The 22,952-nt window shown below is 30.9% G+C and overlaps 1 protein-coding gene across 8 annotated transcripts in view; it reads left to right on the forward strand.

Annotated features, from left to right (window-relative positions):
- Positions 1 to 22,952, forward strand: part of EPHA5 (EPH receptor A5) — a 315,603-nt gene that overhangs the window by 214,829 nt on the left and 77,822 nt on the right. For 5 of the 8 annotated variants that reach the window (XM_016156437.2, XM_016156432.2, XM_016156427.2 and 2 more), the window contains 3 exons: positions 2,151 to 2,275; positions 8,612 to 8,771; positions 15,612 to 15,717. In XM_016156437.2, coding sequence (XP_016011923.2) covers positions 2,151 to 2,275; positions 8,612 to 8,771; positions 15,612 to 15,717 — 391 coding nt within the window. The remainder of the gene's footprint in view (positions 1 to 2,150; positions 2,276 to 8,611; positions 8,772 to 15,611; positions 15,718 to 22,952) is intronic. The other 3 variants (XM_016156433.2, XM_016156428.2, XM_016156431.2) reach the window with 1 other exon arrangement.

The following is a 22,952-nucleotide window of genomic DNA, read 5'->3' on the forward strand; positions in this document are numbered from 1 at the left end:
TGAAAATATGCATCCTCTGGACCTGAATATCACAAAGCTCTGTGATTAAAAGAAAAAAAGTTACACATTAAAATACCGAAGTTGATTATCACCCTATTATGGATATAAAAACACAAGACAATGAACTAATTTTGCTCTCTTACAGATTATATCAGTTTCTATTTATTTTAATTTTATTAAAAAATACACTTCACCCTTGGGTTTCATAGTTGAGTTTGTTGGCATAAAAAATAATTTTATAAAATAAGTTTTTTGTATCTTAGTTAGATTTTTCTTTTACCACCACTCATTCTGTATATACTAATTATATTCTACCCTGTCCCAAGCACTGTTTTAAATCTAGGAATTCAGTAGTGAATAAAATAAATAATATTCCTGACCTCATAAAATTATACTCTACTTGAGAGTACTGAAAAAGCAAATCTATAATTAAGATATGCATATCAGATGGTGTAAGTGCAAGAGGTAAAGAGAAGAATGAAACATGAAGGAATAGAGGGTATCATTGGAGAGCGGGATAATGTGAGCGTTACTTCCATCATCTCACTGAGACCTTTCCCGGTCTCAGTGAGAAACCCAGAGGGGAGAGAGAGGTGGCCAAGTGCAATGGTCCTCAGGCAGGAGTGTGTCTGACATACCTAAGAACAGAAAGCCTGGGCAGAGCTGCTGAGGAACAGTAGCAGGAGGTGAGGTAAGAGAAGGTACAGGGAGCAGAAAGGTCTTGATTCTTGTTTGTAATTCTGGTTTCGTGCTTTACTCTTGAGTGAGTTAATTATATGTATTTAGAGAGTGCATATATATATATATATATGTTTTATAAATACACAGTTTTTATATAAATGTAAATTGTGTGTGTGTGTGTATAACTTAATTTCACCAGTCGTCTGATAGTGTTTATAATGTTCTGCTAAGATGAGGCTATGACTCTGGTGATAGACTATTCACCATGGCTGACGTCTTTTCCATCTTATATGTACATTATACATAGAATGTACATGTTATATCTAATATACATTATAAATTATTTATCTCTTTACACACACAAACACATACATGTACATTAGAGAAATATTACTCAATACATCTTTACAGTATCAAACCCAGAGTCCACAAAAGTCTCAGCAAACTGATAAAAATAGATGTTGAATCAAATATCCATATGTTCAGGAATTCAAAATATGCAGACATCCATGCCACCCTGAACAAGCCTGACCCCGTCTGATCTCGGAAGCTAAGCAGGGTCGTTTCTGGTTAGTACTTGGATGGGAGACCACCTAGGCAGACCAGGTACTGTAGGAATAAAAAATAAAAAATAAAAAACAAGGGATTGTAAACAGACAAAGTCCATGCAATCTGTGAGGTCAACCAAGAGTTGCCTCGCCTAAAAATATATGCCGACATATCTAAAATAGCTATTGATATATATTTATTTTCATCAGAAAAGTAGTCATTTCATAGACATTGGCAAATAATGATGAACATTGTAGGTGATTGTGACTTCTAATGAAATATTTGGGGGAAAAGAAAATGAAGGAAAGTGTTTCTTTTATTTGCTATTGTTTTCAAGATATACCCCATATTTAATAACATTTTTGCAGGATAGCCTACATTATATTTAATACATGAATTTAATGATTATAAGACCTATAAAAATAAAACAAAAGAAAAAAGAAAGAAAAAAAACCTGCAAGATTTCAAAAATAATAAAATAATAAAAATGAAACAATGTTGTAAAAACGTGTAATATAATCACTTATGTGTTAACATAATGGGATATATTGTACAAAGTCCATAAGTTTTAGAAACATAGAAGATATATAAGGTAATGAGGAACATCTTTATTTTTAAAAAGGGTGACACAGTGAATTTATGTTTCTAAACTTTACAAAAAAAAATGTACTTAAGATTCAATGTGACTACAGTTTTATTGTAGGAAATTATCAAGATAATTGGTTGATTTATATTTGTAAAACTTTACAATCTATAAAAACTTGTATTACATAAAGTGAAATTGTTTCCAGATTTAATGAAAATTTAATTGTTTGGGATTTTTATTATACAACATTCAAAGATTGCCAATAAACATTATACATGGTTGTAATTTCAGAGCTCTTTTAATCATGCTACTCTTTATTTATACTATTTTGCAGCCCCCTCTCCAGTCACCAATGTGAAAAAGGGGAAGATTGCAAAAAACAGCATTTCTTTGTCTTGGCAAGAACCAGATCGCCCTAATGGAATCATCTTGGAATATGAAATAAAATATTTTGAAAAGGTGAGACTAACAGAATAAAGAATGTCCTTATTCTTTTTTTTTTTTCCATTTTAGCAACTGCAATTATCCAATTTGTAGAAAAGCATGTTGCAATTTAATGTGTAAATCAATGAGAATTGATTCTGCAGTCATCACTATGGAGGCTAGAAGTGTACAGAGAGCACTATATTTGTGTTATTTATTACCAAATAGTTTACACTGCAGGAATACTGCCATATAGTCTAACAATCAGCTTAACTAGATTTCACAGCATTAAAAGATGAAGTCATAGGACATTTCAAAGTGTCACAAACAGTTAAGTTGTTGACCTTCAGAAGCAACGGAGATATACTACAAGTAAAAACACATGCTTAAGGCTGGTAACCCTGCATAATACCTATACTGTTAAGGAAATATGAGTAGATAAGATATATATATGTTGTATATAAAAACATATAATTTTTAAAAATCTGTAACAAAATCTAACACAGTAGCATAACATTTGTTTTGCAATCTGAGAACCCCAAATCAGAAATGTGTGCCTCGCATTCCTTATATTTTCCCAATTTATTCTTCTTACCTGAGTTGGCTCTTAGTTCCACTCTTACATGTTTTTGTCATAATTGTAGAGGTCTAAAGGCAATAATCATCCCTCTTCTTCTTTTTTGAATCCACAACCAAGTGAACTGTTAATAAAAGAATATTACGGATGGAAGCTAAAGATAACCCTATAATTTCTAAAGCTGGACTAGGGTATTTGCACCATCAGAAGTCTCTACAACTCCTCCCCCGACCCCCATTTTATTGTGATTTGTGATACATTCTGGATCTGAATGACATACACTAAGAATGATCTGAGTTCTAATAGAGGAGATAAAGATAAAAGAGTAACCAAACCAGCCTCTAAGAGGTGCATATGAAACCCGGATCCGGAAGTGTGTGTCCTAGGGAAGGAGTAGAAAAGATCATAGTCATAATGCAGAGAAGCACTTTCCAAAAGAGAAAGGGCTCAGCCACATTTACCCAGTTGCTTCTCCTAAACTCACAGAGATATCATCCTTTCTCTCTTAAGGAAGAGTGAAGAGTGCTGGAAAAAGTTTAAAAGCTTACTTTGCAATACCTAAGAAATTGTCCAAGCTAGGACATTGGAAAGAGAGGAGAAATAAATTGTTCTTATACCAATGCAAAAATATAATGAAAAATACTGATATCCTATTAATAAAAATGACTTAAAAATCTAATATTTTATATATGTAGATAAAAAGGTATAGGTAAATACATTGAAATCTTGAAATAATTTATAACATTATATATATATTTTTAATTTTACTTCTTTCATTCATTGATTCAGCAATTACCTGTGTAAAAATATAACAGAAAATAAAACAGTAGGGTGTGTAGAAGGGAGAGTGGGGCTAGCTACATATTCTTTCTAGGTCTTAGATCTCTGGACAATGTTCATATACTGATTTTATAAATAGAAGAATAAATAGACAATTATTACTTTTGAAATAGTTGTCTTTCTAGGAATGAATTGATGGTATTATCACATGTAACTACTGGATCATTAGGGAACATACACGAAGATATTTATAAGATATTTCACAAAAAAATGTTTTATCAAACATGTTATTCACAAAGAAGGCTCTAAGAAAATACCTCTGAAACAAAGAAATGTTGGGATATTGTGTATAATGTTGGTTATAAAAAAAAAATGACGTAAATCAAGAAAAATGTTGTGACATTAACATCCCTCAGTGATTCCTATTTCTCCAAGCTGATATGCAAATTCTAGAGGTCTACAATTTAAACACATACTCTATCCAAACATAATCTATTAAAGTCTACATTCTTTATTCAAGTTTTTATAAATGTCATTACTGTATACTAATGGAAAGCTAGGTCAATATATAGACTGAATTCTTTAGTAAATATTCTGCCTCCAATTTTTATTATAACTAAAGTTGATTTTAAAAGAAGTTGAAATATGTAATGGCATTTGAAAATAACCATACACCAAAAACTGTATGTTTGAATGTATATATCTTAGATGAACTAGCATTCAATGGCACAAAGAATCAAAGTTTGACAAGTTCTTATTTTCCTGCATAATTTTTATTTCCCGGAAGCAAACAGCTAGACCAATGTCTGGTTTTATTTTTTGTCTGTAATGAAATTACCTGTTTTCCTCATTATGAGTAACCTTTAATTGTTTTTACTATTACTTCCCAACATATGCATAATATTCAATAGAAGCAAGGATTTATTTATTTTCTTTCTTTTAGCTGCTATTAAAGAGTTATTCAACAAGTGGTGGAACAGAGTTCTTTTTCATTAATATTCCTTCTAATAAATTTTATTCATGTTGTAGAATTTTCTTTGTAGTTTAATTTTTTAAATTATATTTATTTCAGTAATATTTGGTTTTATATTTAATATTTTATATTTAATGCTGCATGAATACATTTTATTATCTGCATAATTCAAATAAAAAAATGGAGAAAAATATTTCTACACATATTCCCAATAAATGAAGAATAAGTTGCCTACTTACATGTTTTAAAGCAGCAAAACCTTTACGTATTATTCAAAAGGAAATTTTAAATTGTGTGTGTGTGTGTGTGTGTGTGTGTGTGTGTGTGTGTTTTATAGTGAAGATATTAATTCCTAAACCTCTGGCCAAGCAAACTATTGAGCATATGAATAAAATACACAGAAAGGTTTTTTGTTAACGCTTTCAGAAGAAAAAAATGACAATGAGCTTTTATACTATGTATTGAGTGTGTGTGTGTGTAGAGGGAATGCATCCTGACAGGTTTCCAGAGCCTATTGCGAACCTTCAGAATGACACCTCCACTTTATTTGGATGTTTTTTAACCAGACACAGGTGGCACAGCTTTCCAGGATTCATGTATTTGCCAGCTGGCATTTCTGCCTGCAATTGCCCTGCTCTAATAGAGGTCATTGGGCCTCTCTGCTCCAGCGTGGTGAATGGCCCATTGCCATCTCTTAATTAAAGGCAGAGGCAAAGGGAAGCTGCCCCTTGGCAGAGTGTTTGCCAGCTGGCTCCTTCTCAAAGGTCCTCCCCTCTCTGCATGTGAGCAGTGTTTGTTAAGCAGCTGGGGAATGTAGCTCATTTGCTCAGCAGGGGGCAGGAAGGCAGCAAAAGCCACTGCCCTGACCAACGACTTGGCAGCCCACTGTCATGTAGTTGTGGGCGTCGAAAACGTATATATAGAGTTTGTGATATGAAAGAAATTATAATATGACAGTGATTGAAATGAGGGGAACAAAAGGAAATTTTGGAAGATACTTAAATAATTCAAAATGTGTACTTATGGATTTTGATCCATTTGATACAAACTTTGCTAAGTCCCTTCAATAATATAGTATTCACCTAACTCAGAGAGACGGTGTATAATTAGACCTATAATAAGGAACCACTGAGATATACATAATGTTAATAAATAAATCAGAATATTGTATAATTTTGTGCAACTGACATTAGATTACGCTTTATTTCAAGGAACAACTTTTCAGTGTCCCAGTAAAATTTTTTTCCCCTTTTTAGGCAATAGCATCAATTTCTAATGTTTTACAAAGCATACTAATTGTTACTTCATTAATTAGATGTTACAACCATATAAGCTTTAAAAAAATTAACAGAAAAATTTGTTATGCTATAAGGTCAAATTAAATTTACCCAGAATTTATTACATTGTGGAGATTGTTCTTAGTGCTATGTATATTATTTCTCTCTCTATCTCTATGTGCTCACGATGCTCCTGATAAATACTTTAATTCCATATTAAATGCCAAAAAATAATAAATGAAGCCTTTTTAATATGGAGTCAGTTCTGCCATCTCAGAGGATCTGACTTGCGGTCTTATGCCTCAAACCTTTCGAATGTTACAAACAGCAGAAGAAACTTTGGACTGACTTAAAGCAACATTGTATCCCAAAGAACTATTTACAGAGAACAAGAAAGCAGATATGGCTACCAGACTGATGACTGCCAGACTGAAAATTAAAAAATGAAAAATTATTTAGAATTGGCATCACTGTTAGTTTACCTGAACCAATAGAAAGGCCTTCCTTCTATTGGTGTAATTGTTCCCCTTCTCTTTCTCATAAATACCTCCTGTTCTTTTCTCCTAATCAGAGCGCTATTTGAGTTTCTGCCTGAATCAGTGCTTTACCAAATAGCTATTCTTTGATCTCAAATAAATACTTGCCTCTCACTTTGAAAAGTCTTTTATTTTTAGGTCATCATATTGAAGAAAAACTGAGATTGAGTGTGTACCCACATTTACACATCCACTTAGTATTAACATGGCTGAAATTCTAACTCTGATACTCCTGTACTCTTTTATAAAAAGGTCTTCTTATTTACATTATAAATGTTAATATTTTTTGTAAAAAACATAACTATATCAAATATATCAGAATCTAAATTTTAGTTTTGTCTACATTTTTTTCACCAACTTAAATTCCCAATTTGTTTAAAATTGCAATAACAAATATTTTAGCATTTTTTACTGAAAATTACTACTTCAATCACAGCCAACTGAGAAATATAATACTATTGAGAAAGTCTTGCATATTCAGTCATAAACTCGAGCATACTCAGAGCATCAGTAACCACAATAATTTATAGGAGCTATTTACCCTTTTAAAAAGGAATACACTAAGAAACTGTACTTTTTCACTGTCGTACCCCTAGCATATAGAAGTAGATAAGAGATTAATAAACGTTTATGAATAAAGAAAATAACTGACATTACTAGGTAAAGTTTTAAAGGATCTAATTATCTACTTAAAAATTTCCTAAACAATTTAAAGATTACTCACTTAACTGTGCATTAAAAAAATAAAGATCAATTGTTTGCATAGAATGAATCAGAGAACCTATTTGGATTGCAAATGAGACAATATTTATTTAGAGAGAAGTGTAAATAAACCTTACTCTGAGATGATTTTATATATTTGAACATATTGAATGAGGAATGGTAAGACTGCATAAAAGAAGAATGTTTTTAAGGTGTATAATTTATTTTGTATTGATGAGAGCATAGAACATGGTTAGTTGACTCATATGACAAATTAAAAAAAATAAAAGAACAATTATGACAATTAAAACACATACTTTTAGTGTTTTTACATGCATGCATTACGTGTTTCATTCTTACAACATTTCTGTGAGCATATCCAGGCATCAATTCTCTACTCTGGTTTTACAGATAAGGAAACTGAGGATAAAAGTAAAAACAAACTTTCTGTAACTTAGCACATGATTTTACTATTCTCGCTGAGGTAAAACACATGGCATGCTGCTATTGATTGTAAACTTCAAGAGAGAAGGAGCACATTTGCCTTTTAATAGCATTATGAAGATTGAATAATAACCTTATTCCTTAGTAGAGTGCTTGAGAAGTAAATGTCATATTTACTTGTTTTTATTTTATTTTCTTTTAGGAGACAAAAATCTTTTGTATGATATTTCTATTAGATCTTTTTCGAAAATAAATACATTTCCATTTATAAAGACAAAATTTACTAAAATATTTAGAAAACGATGGTTTTCAGTCATCAATCAAGTTATTATAAGTAAAGACTAATTCTTAAAAACTCTATAAAACTCTATTAACTATCTTTAACTTATCCTTTAATATCTATCAGAAATGTAATACCTGTGGAAGACCCTGAAGAAAAAAATAAGTTTAGCTAAAAATTCACACAGAAAAAAAATATGAGAGGAAAATGTTCAAAACAGAGACATTGTGTTTTAAATCTTCATAGTTCTAAGATTTTATATACGGTATGGTTATTTCAGAGATAATGAGGAGTTAGAGGTGGTTAGTCTAGACCTTACTTAGCTGTCAAAATAAGAACAGATACTCTGTTTCAGTTTTTAAAGTTATCTTTTCAGTCATTTTTTCCCCTACTCCATTTCCATTCAATACTTACCCATACTTATCACAAATAATGAAAGTAAAAATATAGAAAGATTTTTGTGTACATAAATATAAAAAGATTTTAAAAATAAAAGTTTTACTTATTTGCATTCTTTAAATAGCATCTGTTTAGACTTAGCAAGTTGAAATTAAAGTTCTCCAGTGAAGTACTCATTTCTTTTCCCAAATCTTAAATATAGTTAGTTATCAAATTGACTAAAGATATAAATGGCACACCTAGAATGTGTAGGTGTTTTTTGTTTCCCAAAACATTATATTTGTACTAATAGCCAATTTATAAGTTTCTGATGTGTTTTCTGATCTATGAATCTGAGTTTTGCTGTCGTTAGTAATCCATATATTGACTTTTTTTTTTTATTGTGTGTACATATGTAATCCAAGGACCAAGAGACCAGCTATACAATTATCAAATCTAAAGAGACATCTATAACTGCAGAGGGTTTGAAACCAGCTTCAGTGTATGTCTTCCAAATTCGAGCACGCACAGCAGCAGGCTATGGCGTCTTCAGTCGAAGATTTGAGTTTGAAACCATCCCAGTGTGTAAGTCATTTTAATTACTGTCAACTCATGTCTCTGTAAGAGTTACCAGAAAAGAGTCAGTGGATCAATACTCTCCCTGGGCATTCTGTCAGTCTCCCGTTTCTTCTCTCTCCCCCAGGCATGGCCTTTTCAGGTAGGAAGCTTCCGTCATGCTATTATGGTAGGTTAGCAGGTTAACACATCGGTCCCTGCTCTACATCGCATTAAGTCTACTGGGAGATGAAACATCAGGAGAGGCTTAAGAAATGTTTAAACCTTGCTTTTAAAGATTTTTTTCCACTGCTGCCATACTTTATTGAATTATTGCCATTTACTTTTTACTTGTTTTATTGAACAATGCTACCGGGCTTAGTCTTTCTATGAAAATTCCACAAGGAAGTTTCATTAGCATTTGGTTTGGCAAGAAAATGATGCTCTCCGGAACCAATCTGATTGTTTTTAAAAATCAAAATCTCTGGCGTTATCTCTGAACGAAGGGCCTGGAAATATTTCTGGAAAATCCTTCATGTACCACTTTTTTAGTAAATAGCATAAAACTTTTTTCTCTTTATTGTCAAACAAAATATTTAGCTTACTTACTTGCCCTGATACATCCTAAAAGCAGGACTAGAAGAAGATAATAACTTGCCTTGTTTATTTATACATATATTTATACACACTTTTTAAAGCCAGGTTACGTAAGAATTAGTCATTTTAAAATAAAAATATAAAGTGTATATTTTCTCTCTTTGAAAACTACAAAATGAGAGCTTAGTTATCAGATTTACTTTGTAATGATTAGAATTATTAAATTAAAATTTTTATATACCTATAAAATACAGCTCTTGAGAAAAATAAAGATATACTTTTGTTTAAAGCATGTCTAACTGAATTATCTAAAAAACAAGTTTTATTACTTAAAAAATAGCTTTCTAAATGTTATGTTTATATGGACTAGAGAGCCATTGTGAAAAATTATAAATTATATTTTCAATGCAAAGAAAATTCTATGTCTGAGATTTAATTGAAACTACTGAAAGTGGAACATGTAATGCTATTCAGAAAAGTTCCTTAATAGATTTGATAAAAGACTAATTAGTTACAAATTCTCATCATATTCATAATGGATAAGTTATTTAATATCAGAGTTTAAACCCTAAATTGGACTTATGACAAAAGACTTGTTATATAAACTGGCCACTCTAACAGGCCTTGTTTCTATTTGGGTACCATTAGTAATGTGTACTGCTTATGTGGTTTACCAGCTCTGGGAACAAAGCCATCCAGGAGTATCTCACAATATGCTTGAGTGCATGAATGACAATGTAAATTTTAAGAATCCCATTTTAAAAGATTACAAAATCTACTTAGTTTTAGAATGTTGGCATATTCAGCAACTAGTTTCTTCAGACTTTTTGATATACCTTTCCTTACTTTTTTATTAAATAGTAATTTCCAGGCATGACAAAATTCATCAATCTGATCACTGAGAGAACTAATATGAGGTCATTTTCCATACAGTTTTCAAAGGTTCACCTGTGGCTATCTATTTTTTAAACTTTTCTACATTATTTCTAGAGGAAAAGAAATATCACTCAGTTATTTTTACTACAAATATTTATTAGTAGATAAAATTGTAAGGCTGTTCTGCCTTCTAGGTATTAGTGTGAAATTTTACTTTTACTTGAGAATGTGTATATATATTTGCAAGAATTTTATAAATGACATTTTCTTTGTACCAAGTATCTATTCAATTTCAACCCTCTTTGACCTTCGTAAACTCTTTTCTGCATGGAATTCAATACAAGAATGTAATGAGCACCTATTACGTACTAAACTTTGTTGGGCTCTGGAGAAATCACCATGGGTAACAGGGAAATTACTCTCCAGAGACTAAGATGCAGTTTATTTAATCTGAAGGATGGAATATTTTTTACAGCACCATTTTAGGATCATAATTTTATTATTTGAAGTTTTATTTTATTACTCTCTGCATATCAAATGATTTTTCACTCTCTGTGGTATGAGTGACTAAAATAACTTTACAGGGCAATTACTTCTTTCTTGAGGTATGTAGTCTAATAAGGAGTTAAAGATGATACATGTTGATAATTAAAGTAATTCTTTTTCAGAACTTCTGCACCATTTGTGTTATATGTCATTTATTTGACAATTATTTGTCTACTACTTTATGCAATCGCTTTATTTTATTGGGTAATTATTTGCTTAATATCAAAATTTAGTTTTTCAAATACATATATCATTTCTCCAATACAGTCTAAAAACACTTGAATGCAAGAATTGTGGTAACTTAAGTGTATCTTTTTTAATTAAAGTTATCAATAATTTTAATTTGGTGGGTGAGTGTTAATTGTTTACTCAATTCAAATACGGATGCGTAATGATGCATAATAATGATATATTGACACTATGTTATTGATTTGCTTAATTTTGAAAATTTATTTTTTAATTTATATTATACTTCAGTCATAAAATTGAAGTGTTTTCTTTTTCATCTACACTTGGTGTTGTCACTAATATACATATATATTACATATAGAAATATATATTTCGGTTATATTGGACAGGTGGGTAGTGGTTATATACTCATATTATGTATCAAAAATTATAACTTTGATAGGATTATACTGCTCAAGAAACAATAGATACTTATTGATGTGAGAAACAGATCCCAAATCCAGTAAAAGACCTTATAATCTGACTTTAATAAAATCTCTTCACCACACTAAATGACTAAATATGTAGCTAAATGTCTTCATAATATGAGCTTGCAAACAGGAGTGTGGGAAGCAAAATGTCATTTTTCAACATGTGCTTTCTTAAAGTTTCCAGGGATGTTATAGATATATAATGATTTTTTTAAAAAGATTATTATTTACAACAGAATATTAATTTTCATGACTTATATCCTTCTAATAAGTGTGTTACATTTCTCCAAAATTTTCTTTAAGCATTCTCAAAACATTTTTAACTATTTGTCCAAAACGACAGTATAAATCAACTAATTCCTAATAAATATACATAAGATAATGAGAAATATGATTGATTACAGGCTCAAAAATTTAATAATTAAAAAATTTAACAATATATCAAAAATGTAATCATGACTCATACTGGGTTTTCCATTTTCTTTCTTTCTGCTGCTAAAGAATGAACAAATATGAAGACATTGACATGACCCTATAAATTCTATGTATTCAACTTAGCTAATAAAATTATTGATGCTGTCAGGGAAAACAAAAAATAAATAAGTGAGCCAAAATTTGATAAATTGTTTTTTATTATAAATGGCTTACAAATTAATCAGTATATATGAAATAGTCAATAATTAAAAACAATCAAAGAACTTAGAAAATGCTGCAAATTTTTTTTAAAAAGAAAACCTATTCTTTAAATTCTTTCTCAGAGCTCCTTGATTTAATTTTTTATTACACAAAATGATCTGATTTCAGTGGATGGTAGGAAAGCACATATAAATATGAATATTTGTGACAGCATTATGTAGAAAACATTTTCATAAAATGTATTATTGTAAACATTTGTAAAATGTTGGTATGCCATTAACAATTATTTTAATGTAAGATATTATCCCATACCTACTTGTATATATTAGCATATTGTTAAGTAGATTTTGGCAATTATTAAAAATGAAACATTTGACATAACTAAGCACTCACATGTTTTTTTCTCAAAAATAATACTTCGGTTAGCCCCAGATTGCCTTGTCTTTATCCTTATCTCTGATTAACTATGCTCTTTCTTCCAAAACCATATTTTTGAGAGTTCCTTAACTGGTACCTTGTGACCAGAAGGATTTCTTAGAGTCAGAATAGAAGGGATATCTAATGTTAGATAAAGAATTTGGGATTTTTTTTTTCCATAGGTAATTGGTATCTATTAATTTCTTGATCAGAGAAACATGATTAAAGTGATATTTTTGGATTTATCATTTGAGTACATAGAAGAAAGCAAAGAAAACACTTAAAACACTGTGAGCCATATTCTGGGAGATTTTAATCAAATAAGTGTCAGATAAAAAAATGTAATGAATGAGGAAAAGCAAAAGAAAGACAAAAATATTTGGTAATTAGTGGGCAAGTAGAGGTTAAAGAAGTTCAATGATAATTACAAGAAACCAAAAGAGATCGAAATAGTTTTTGGAAGGGCTTTGATTATGATATGTTTATTTATTGATGTGTTTTTATTAAGACTCTTGGGGCTGCAGATGGGGTATAAGGGCCAAAAACTTGCTTATTTTTATGTAGAAATAAGATTCAAATAAAGGGCAAACAGTCTACTTTTAAAATAGAGCGATGCTTTGAAGGGAAATAAGAGTTGGAGATATAAACTTGGGACTCTTCAACTTATAGTTAACTGGTGCCATGTCCAAAAATGCATCTATGAGAGGAAAAGGCAAAATGAAAGAGGAGAGATCAGTGGAGGATCAGGAGACAGCATTCATCAGTAATTGCTCACACATGGATGTGGAAGAGAACTTGGAGCCAACAGAACTCACAGAGTGGTGCTTCAGAGAAAGAGAATATGGCTCATCTGATGTTATATAAACCAAGAGAAATAGACTTTCAAGGATGAAGTATATGGTCAACAAGATCAAATATCTTATTATTGTCTATGGTGAGGCAAATGGAATAGTTTTCACTGTGTTTATCATATCATGCATAGAACTCAAAAGCAGAAGAGAAGTTTTAGAGATAATTTAATAATGTTGGTTTTCAGAAGATGAGGCTGGTTCTAGATAACTCAGTCGAGATACTGAAAAATAGAAAAATGATGGCAAATAAAGCAGGAGATAATATGTAGAAATAATATTTACTATTTACTTCAGCCTGACAATAGTAGAAGCAGTATGCTAAGTGTTTTATATATGTTATCTTTAATCTTAACAAATTATAATGAATCGGGGAAATTATCCCTATTTGGAAATTAATGAAATGAGAGTTTACAAAGTTAAACAATTTACCTTGGCCCTTCTATCTAGTAAATATTGAACCTGTTTTCAAATTCAAATTGAAATAATATCCGTTAGGTTAGGTATAAGGATTTGTTTCCTCCAACAGATATTTCTTCGGGTTTGTACATAGCAGAGCAGTAACCTGTAAAAGAATGTAATCTCCTTCTGGGTGGAGACTTTGGAAGGAGCAACAGCCTAGGAGAGACAGGAAGGGCTCTAACAATGGAGTCAGGTAAAACAGAAGATGATTATGCAGTTATATTAAACCATGGAGTTCAGACTTTATAGCTCTCTTTTATCCATAAAATTTAACATCACTAAAGCATGGTAAGTGGAAATGGGCTAGTGCATGGAATAAATGAGAGAGACTCATTGGGGAAATGATTTTATTAGATAATTAATAAGAATCAAAAGTGTTGGAGTCTTATCAAAATAACATGGAACTTATATGAGCCATGTCTGCATGATTTTCTCTAAAAAAAGTGCTCCCGCTAAAAGGAAGTTTAACTGAGAAAAAACAATAGTATAAGTAATCTTAGTTTAGAGATGAATAAAACAAATCTTGGCTAGGGCTAATAGTGATAGGGGAGTAGCTTTGCACCACCCTATTTTTACTGCTTATCAGTATTAAAATCTCTATCACAGACCTCAGCATCAGATAAGAGAAAACAGGTAAAGATCCATTAAATTGCAATTATTACCGAAGAAGAGGTTGGATAAGAACATAGATTTAGATTGTAAATAACTGTCTTTCTTGTACATGAATGAACTGTTGATGATATTAGACTCTGAATAGGTTAAAAGTGTGGATCAACACAAGAAGATGGTTAGAGAGTCAGTCAGTTTTCATTAGAATCAATGGAGAGGTACAAAATAGAAAGGGAATACTTAGATGGAGCCAAATGGGAAGTACGGTTATTATTAGTCTTGATGACTTAAAATTTATTTTGGGGATGAACTAATGCTACTTCGAATTTATCAAAAAAAAATGTCATTAAACAATAAGATGCTAGGTATCCTATTGAGGGTTTCTGGAGAATATCAGTAAAACTTATTTTGCTCTAAATAGTTCTTATTTTAATTAGGTTTAGTCATCAGCACAACAGAAACATTTTCTTGTTTATTTAGGTATATCTATCTAATCTTGTCCATATTCCTCTTATTATGCTAATTATACTGTTAAAATATAAAATATTTTATCTAAACCATGCATTTTAAAGAAAAAATCATGTGAATGAAATTAATCTTACTTCAGACTCTAAATTCCAAATGTATGCCTTAATATTTTTCAAAAAGCAGTCCTATCTGTAAACTATACTTACTGATTATATTCTGCTTGAAGTTATGGTGTTTAGAATTATATTTCAAATAATGATATTATACTTTACCTCAGAGGTCATATATCATTTTGGACTTTAAACCAATGTCCAAAAATTCTATCTCAGCTAAAGACATTTTGTTTTCTAGAGAACAGTCACAATCAAACCCTAAAAATGTCAAATCTCATTTGCTTAGCACCTCCTATTTAGATTAAGGTGTTTGAAATAGAGGACTAAATTCCATTTTATCATGCAAACCTAAGATCTCTAGATGAATACTATGCAAACAATTACCTTCATTTTTTATGATGACAACGAAATAATCAGTGACTTGGTGATTCTTTTAAATTTCCATTTGGAAAGTAAATATTTTCTCCTAAAGATGTCTTTTCAATTACACACTTTTGAGAAGAGATATTAGAGGAAAATCTCAGCCAAGTGTGAATGAATTGCTTAAACCATGCATTGATTACCAACTATTAAGCAGCTCTTATTTGAATTCATATGATCACTTTAACCACAGGCTCCATTTTTTGTGTCTTCTATTAGCAGTTGCAGCATCCAGCGATCAAAGCCAGATTCCTATAATTGCCGTGTCTGTGACAGTGGGAGTCATTTTGTTGGCAGTAGTTATCGGCTTCCTCCTCAGTGGAAGGTAAGAGTGGAAGCTGTGAGTTTCAACTTTTGCAGCTGATCTCTTCCCTACCTTGATCTGACCATTTGGCTGTTAAGCACATCTGAAACAAATCAGGCACACAACATATCAGTAGATAACCTCAATGTATGATGTATTTTTTAAGCCTTGCCTTGTCCCTGTTAGTGCTAACTTTTAAGCACACAGTTTCTCTTTTTCAGGTGTGGTCTCTTCACAAAAAATAGTATGAACTTGTTATTCTTTATTCTGTCATTAATATAACCATATCTTTATCTGATATAGTTGTTTTCTTTTTATCTGAAATTTTTTTCCTCTCAAAAGCATTTATTGTTGCTTGCTTCAGTTTTAGCATTTGGGAAGGCCTATGGCTGTGCCTCGTCAATTTAGAGGAATAGGACTAATAATTCTAGTTAGCCAGCATTCTGTCTTACACAGGGTGATGGATGCAAAGCAGACACTCTGGAAAACAAGCATTTTGAGAAATAACCAGCCTTTTTTTTTAATGACTGCTTTTATTTTCAGCTTCTGAATGATTTCAACATGACTACATCGATCATAGTATATGCCAATTTAAAGTGAGTTTTATAGAATGTTATATCAATAGATACATTAATATGTGTATTACATATCTACATTTTCATTTTGAACAAAAATTAAATAGGTAGAGCTCCAATAAGAACTTTTGTTGGAGGTATTGCCTGACATTGAGCTGAGCATAATCAACTTTACTAAAAACAAACAAACAAACAAATAAAAACATGATTGTACTCTATTCCTACAACAAACATTTTAATTTTTCCTCCAGGTCACCATTAGAAGGGATATTTAATCATGAGAGCTGTCAATTTGGAAATGTTCCGGTGTTAAACTATTATAGAAAACTTGATGAAAGTCTTCATGGAAAATATTTTAAACCTGTACAAATATGTGGAATGTACTATAAAGTGCAAAAAATAGTCAGGAAATCAATACTCATATTGATTTTTGTTACTGCTCTACTCATTTACTTTTGACTCTTCAGCACCTATTCAAGTCATAAATATACAGAATTAGGCACTTTTCAATATACTGCATATTGGATCCTGGAAATATCTTTAAATTACAGCAGTAACCATTTATTTTCATAAAATATATTTTCTCTTAGTATCTGAAAATTTCCTTTCTTCTAGTTCTCATTTAAGAGTATTTAAAGTTTTCTTAAGAATATATGTAGAAATGCATCACTTACATTTAATGTTAGAATAGCAACAATACATTTTTAGAAATTCTAGATGGGAAGCAATTTGTGTTCTGTTGAGGACAACTAGCCAAAAAAGTCTAGTGCCCTGCTGATCTCATCTCTCAAGTCACCTGCAGAAAATGTTCTACCTTTGTCTCAACTTTTTGGAAGATAAGCTAATTCCACCAATCTGGTCATAAAAACTTTGCTGAGATTTTGATCAGATAAGATAATTCAGCTGAGTGAATTGTAACTACTAAGAAAACTACCATGTGATAATGTCTTTTCTACTGCAAAAGGTAGATAACTATGATGCATTTGCAGAGCTGGTTTATAATATAATTTCTTTACAGCTGACTAAGATATGAGTTTCTTCTTTCAGATAAATCCAGAAACATTAGTTGTATTTAGGGACATGGGAATCATAAAAAATAATATATTTTATTTGTTGGGCTAATACTTAGGAGAAATGAATAAAAAGGTATAGAATCCAATAAATTTATGTGTTTAAGAGTTTTTTAAAGGGCATATAAAATAAGTATTTTATTTTAGAATTAGGATACTATATTTCTTTTACCTACGTATTGTTGATGTGAATTTATTCATGAAAAGCAGCTATGCATTCTTGCTTATCTGTATGTGAATCAGCCATTTCTCAAGAAAATTTCTTCCCTAATATATACATAAAATTGACTTAAAAACGATTAATTTTGTTACATCTGTAGCATTAGGCAAAAAGTGTTTATGCAAAAGCTCAATCTACCTATTATTTGGTAACTGAAGGATAATATAGCTTTAACATACACACACAAATTCTACATACAAACACACAAATTCCATATGTGTCTGAATTTGCTGTACAAGAATAAATAAATTTTAGTATAATTTCTCAGTTATACTGGAATCACATCTACACCCGAGACAAAGTTTGTCAGCATAACTAAATCCAAGACTTAGTAAGATAAATTTTTAGATGTATTTTCTTATAGAAGCCTATTGCTTTTTAAAAATCGCAACACCTTATACATTTGTGCAGTATATCCATATTAATTTTTTTCTAATTTAATTTTATAACACACAGTCTATAATGCTGAGACTAAGAATTTACAGTTTACGGGGAAACAAATTTTACCAAAAAACAGTCTGAGATTTATATTTTTTTACCAGCAAATTTTTGAATGAGACTTGTATTACTTCATTTTGTTGAATGCACATTCTTGAATTTCAAGGGCATTTGTCATATGATAGAAACATCTTTTTTTTTTTTTTACTTTTTACAGAAAAGTTATTGTATTTGTATTATATAAACATATGATTGTGAGACTCTTCTCTTCTCATTCAAAGCAATGAACTTTGTAATTTTTGTCTGAACTAAGAAAAACTTATGTGCCTTATAGTACCTAGAGTATCCTGAACTAACTCAGTAAAAATTTGTCAAATGAAAGAAAAAACTAAATGAAGAAATGTCTCCAAAACTTCACACAAATTTGGGAAATTATCTTCTAGTACTAGCAAATTTTTGAAAAAGTGTGTTCTAAGAATGGTCTAAGGACATTGAATTGTTTCTCCCTCCTCTCTGTACCAAATTATGATCGATAAACTCACAAAAATATAATGGCATTTAGACATACTCTCACGTAGAACTTACTCTCTCATCACTTTTAAACTCTTGAATATAATATAAACCAGATATTTGCTCCTAGGTAAAATGTCTTTTAATTGCAAATAATTTGACTCCTTAGTGGTGATATAGGTAAATTATTTTTATATATTTCAAAATTATGAATATCACTTGTATGCAATATTTGTGGACAATTTATATCATTCATTGAGCCCATGAGAAAAGTATATCTTGAAGAACCATATTCACTGACAATTTCTTTTTTCGTTCAGACCAAAGAGAAAAATTGAGAATTTTATAACACTCTAAATACTATGGGACTAATCTATTTTTAAAAAATGATAAAAACAAAAACAAAAACAAAACCCATTCTTATTATAAAATACATTTAAAGATGAAAAATAAGTCAAATATAGAGAATAATATTTTTAGGATAAAATCGATTATGCAGAAAGCTTTTGAAGTCTTCCTACCTAGATACAGTTTAAAATAATATTGACAAGCATTGATCTTGAAGGAAAAGTTTCTTTTTAAAAAATGGAAAAGAATTATAACATCTTAGAATTCTATCAGTTTTAGAATTTGTGTGATCTTCCTGTTTAAAAGTGCTAAATATTCCAAAGAGCATTTTGTGGAGGGTTCAGAATTTCCTTTTGACTTTTTTTCTTGTTAATTTTAAATGGTGTTTTCATGAAACTACAAAATATTTGACATGTCCTCAGCAAACTAAAAGCTATTTACCCAGGGATGGATATAAAGTTAACCTCCTGATATGCACCACATGTTTCAATTGTTTTTTTAATTTTTCTCATTTATTAGTAATGCCATTGCACATTGATAACTTTCTTGTTATATTATAATTTTGTAGTTTTCTCTTATATATGCTATTTTATAGATATAACTTATTTAATCAATCTTTCACGAATGAGTGTTATCTCCACGCTCTTCCAGCTACATGTTTGAAAAAAGTCTCTTGTGTTCTTCCCCTTTCTTTCCTTTGAAGATGATCATTAATATTATTTAGTTGACATTTCTTTTTCTGTGTCCCTATTTCACACTTGAGCTTAATTCTGAACATCTATTATTGGACACTCTTTAGTCTTGTATGAAGCTTAAATTAACAGGATTTAACAGTACAGAAAATATAAAAGAAAAATCTTTCAATGGACAGAAACTATTTCTTCTTGGAAAATAGGCATCCTGGGATTAAATAATACATTTTTAATCTCACGTTTCTGATCCCTCATCTATTACATGTCCATCATTTAATTAAATTTAAAGGAAATTTGGAGCTTTTTCTTGTTTCCAATTAATTTCACTTGTATATTCAGAGGTTAAAGATACACACGTTACACACATGTGCATGACACATATTTACATGTTTTTTGCATATAAACACAAAAAAGTTAAACCTATTTTTCAATTTTAAAATTGGAAAACAGGACTGTAATACCTATAAGTCCCAAAAAGATGAGAGGATCCCTCAAGCTGCTTCACCTTGAATGTGATTTAAAGGCTATTTGTAAATAACTTCAACACACTACGGTGTTCCTGAGATGATAAATTTTGTCTTAGCAGTGGTTTAATGCCTGTAAAAACAGGCTAACTATTTTCTGGGCAAAAGATCTTCACCTTGTTTGTCCTGGTGAAGTTCAAATTGTATGACTGGACATAGAACTGCTAAATTCTATTTCCCTTTGTCTATCATTAAACAATTGGATGCCAATCCACTGAAATGTTTTATAGTTTTCTAAGGCCAAAATTGTTAAGAGGTCAATGAATAATGTACTTTTAGGCTAAGCTATCAAAATTAAATATTGATACTATATTAGAAATTTAGAGAAAAAAGGTTGATTATGTGTGTGTGTGTATGTGTGTGTATAATGCTACTTTAGTTTTTTTTCATTACTTGAAAATAATATTTAAATTTAGCCTTTTTTTCAAGTTTCTTAATGTATAACAGGTTATAGATGACATATTCTTCCCAAAGATCCATTACAAACATATATTAAGCATCTACTGCATATCAAACACCAAGTCCCGGGGCATATGAAATAAGGCAATGTCCTTTTCTCAAAGTGTTTCCACTTTAACTTAGCAGTCTGATCAATGGGCAGAATTTTATAAACAGAATCACAATAGCTTTGGATAAAAAGAAGAGTTTGAATTAAAATCATTCCATTGCAACTTTTTTCTTGGACAAAAATGATAGTGAGTCATTAATTCAAGAAATATTTGAGTTCTTATTACATGTCTGGCTCAGTTCTTGTTAGGAAAAAACAGTGGCTTGATGGTAAGATTCACTAAACCTAGAAACTTTTTTTAAGCTAATTTTTTTAAGATTACAAATAATCATGCTGGCATTTTGAATGCTATTATTTAATTCAGACAAGTGCTAGATATTTGCCTATATGTGATATCAAAGCACAATAGCCTTTTAAGTGAATAATTTTAGAGTATGAAATACTGTAAAACCTTCAGAAAAGCCTCCTGCCTGGTGGAAGTCACACAATAATAATATTGATAATTATAAGGATAATAATTATTGAGCATGAATAACATGCTGCCTACTATGATGCACTGCTCCAGGGATTTTGCATGTTATATATTCTACTTGATCAAATTATATTCTTGCTATTTCTTGAGTATTGTAAAAATAGTTAGTCTTAAGGCCTTCACACTGTCTCTTCTTGATGCTTAAAACTCCCTTGCCCCGTAGAACCACATGGCTTTCTCCTTTCAAGTCTTCTCTCAATCTCAGCCTCTCAATTGAACTTACTAAAATCATGACCCATGATTCCTTTAGGTGCACATCAGGTCTCTCCTAGCCTGCTTTGACTCTTCATGACACTTCTTACCATTATATACCATAACACTTATTACTATTATATATATTATATATACATAATATATATATATACATACTTTTTTTTTTCTATTGATCTTTTGTCTGTCAACCCTCTTAGAATATAATCTTCAAGATGGCAGGTATTTTTATCTGTGGGCTTTTTCCCCTTTCTGGGAAAATGTCCAGAATATAAATTGTTGTATACAGTTAGTTAGTGAGGGCCTGGGGAGTGAAATCAGCTCTGACTTTAGGACCCTTACTCTTCATCAAAAACTCCCAATATCTTACAATTATTCAACTATATGATGTGGGTGAAACTCTGAACCCTTCTGTGCAAAGTCATTGATTCTCTACTGCTAAAAATAATGGTATTAACATTTAAAAACTTTCCAAACTGATCAGTAATATGAATAAAATAATCTTTAGAAATTAATGTAAGTGATAACTTGATACTAAAGTAAATAAGAAATACATTTAATTTAGTGAATTCTCCCTCTGCCCTTCACTTAACAACTGTACCTGGTAAGTCATATATATTCTAGAATTACACACATCAAATGTCACCAACTCCATACTATTCTTGATTTTGTGAAAGCTAGTTAATTTCACTTCTGCTTTCCTTCAAAACTTTTTTTCCAGTTGAAATAGTTTTAGTTCATCATTTTATATATGTCTCTCCTGATAGACATGTGCTCATCTTGAACACAAACTCTGACTGGTTCTCGGTGAATGCCCAATGACTGAAGTAGTGAAGCTAGAGCTCAAGACTCATGAGAATATACTTCAAACTACTTTTCCAATATTATCACTTTATGTTTTTGACCTGACTCCTTTGGGTGCATGACAGAATCTATATTCAAAGTGACTTAATCTAAAAGAGAATTGAAGATCACATAGTTGAGTTCCAGAGATTTTAAAAATGTTCAAAATATAGGAACTTATAGATCCAGGTGCTAAAATAGTGTCTATTATGCAATTGGAGATGCATGATTAAGAATGTTCTGGCAAAAAAAAGAATGCTCTGGCATAAATATGGTATTTATGACACTGATTAAATGAAATTATTTGAGTGGAGCCTGGGGACACTCTAATATTGAGAGGTACAGTGAAGGAGAAAGATCCAGCTAAAGGAGACTGAGGAGTGGCCCCTAAGGTAGAGGGAGAGCATACAATTGTGGGATCACTGAAGGGGGAATGTCACCATATTGAACCAAACTCTGACTGTAGTGCTTTGGCCTTTCACTCTCAGAGCTCATGTGGTACAAGCTCTGATAGGAACCTGACACCAAGCTCCACAGAGTAAATCAGTCAGTAGTAGCGCTGGGACCTTAACTAAGAAGAGGATGGAGAAATTACCCTGCCTGGCCCAGCACAAGAGAAACTCACTCTTGGTTCTGAAGATAGGGTCAGTCTCCAATCACAGGAACTGAGAATGAGAAAAGAGGATCTCACTCTGTGCCTTTTTCATACCCTCTGTTTTAACTCTCAATATATAAACCTTATCTACATATACATAAGAAAGCTCACATAAATCATTCTTTCTATCA

This window comes from Rousettus aegyptiacus, unplaced genomic scaffold (genome assembly GCF_014176215.1).
Source record: "Rousettus aegyptiacus isolate mRouAeg1 unplaced genomic scaffold, mRouAeg1.p scaffold_m13_p_10, whole genome shotgun sequence".
Classification (NCBI taxonomy): Eukaryota; Metazoa; Chordata; class Mammalia; order Chiroptera; family Pteropodidae; genus Rousettus; species Rousettus aegyptiacus.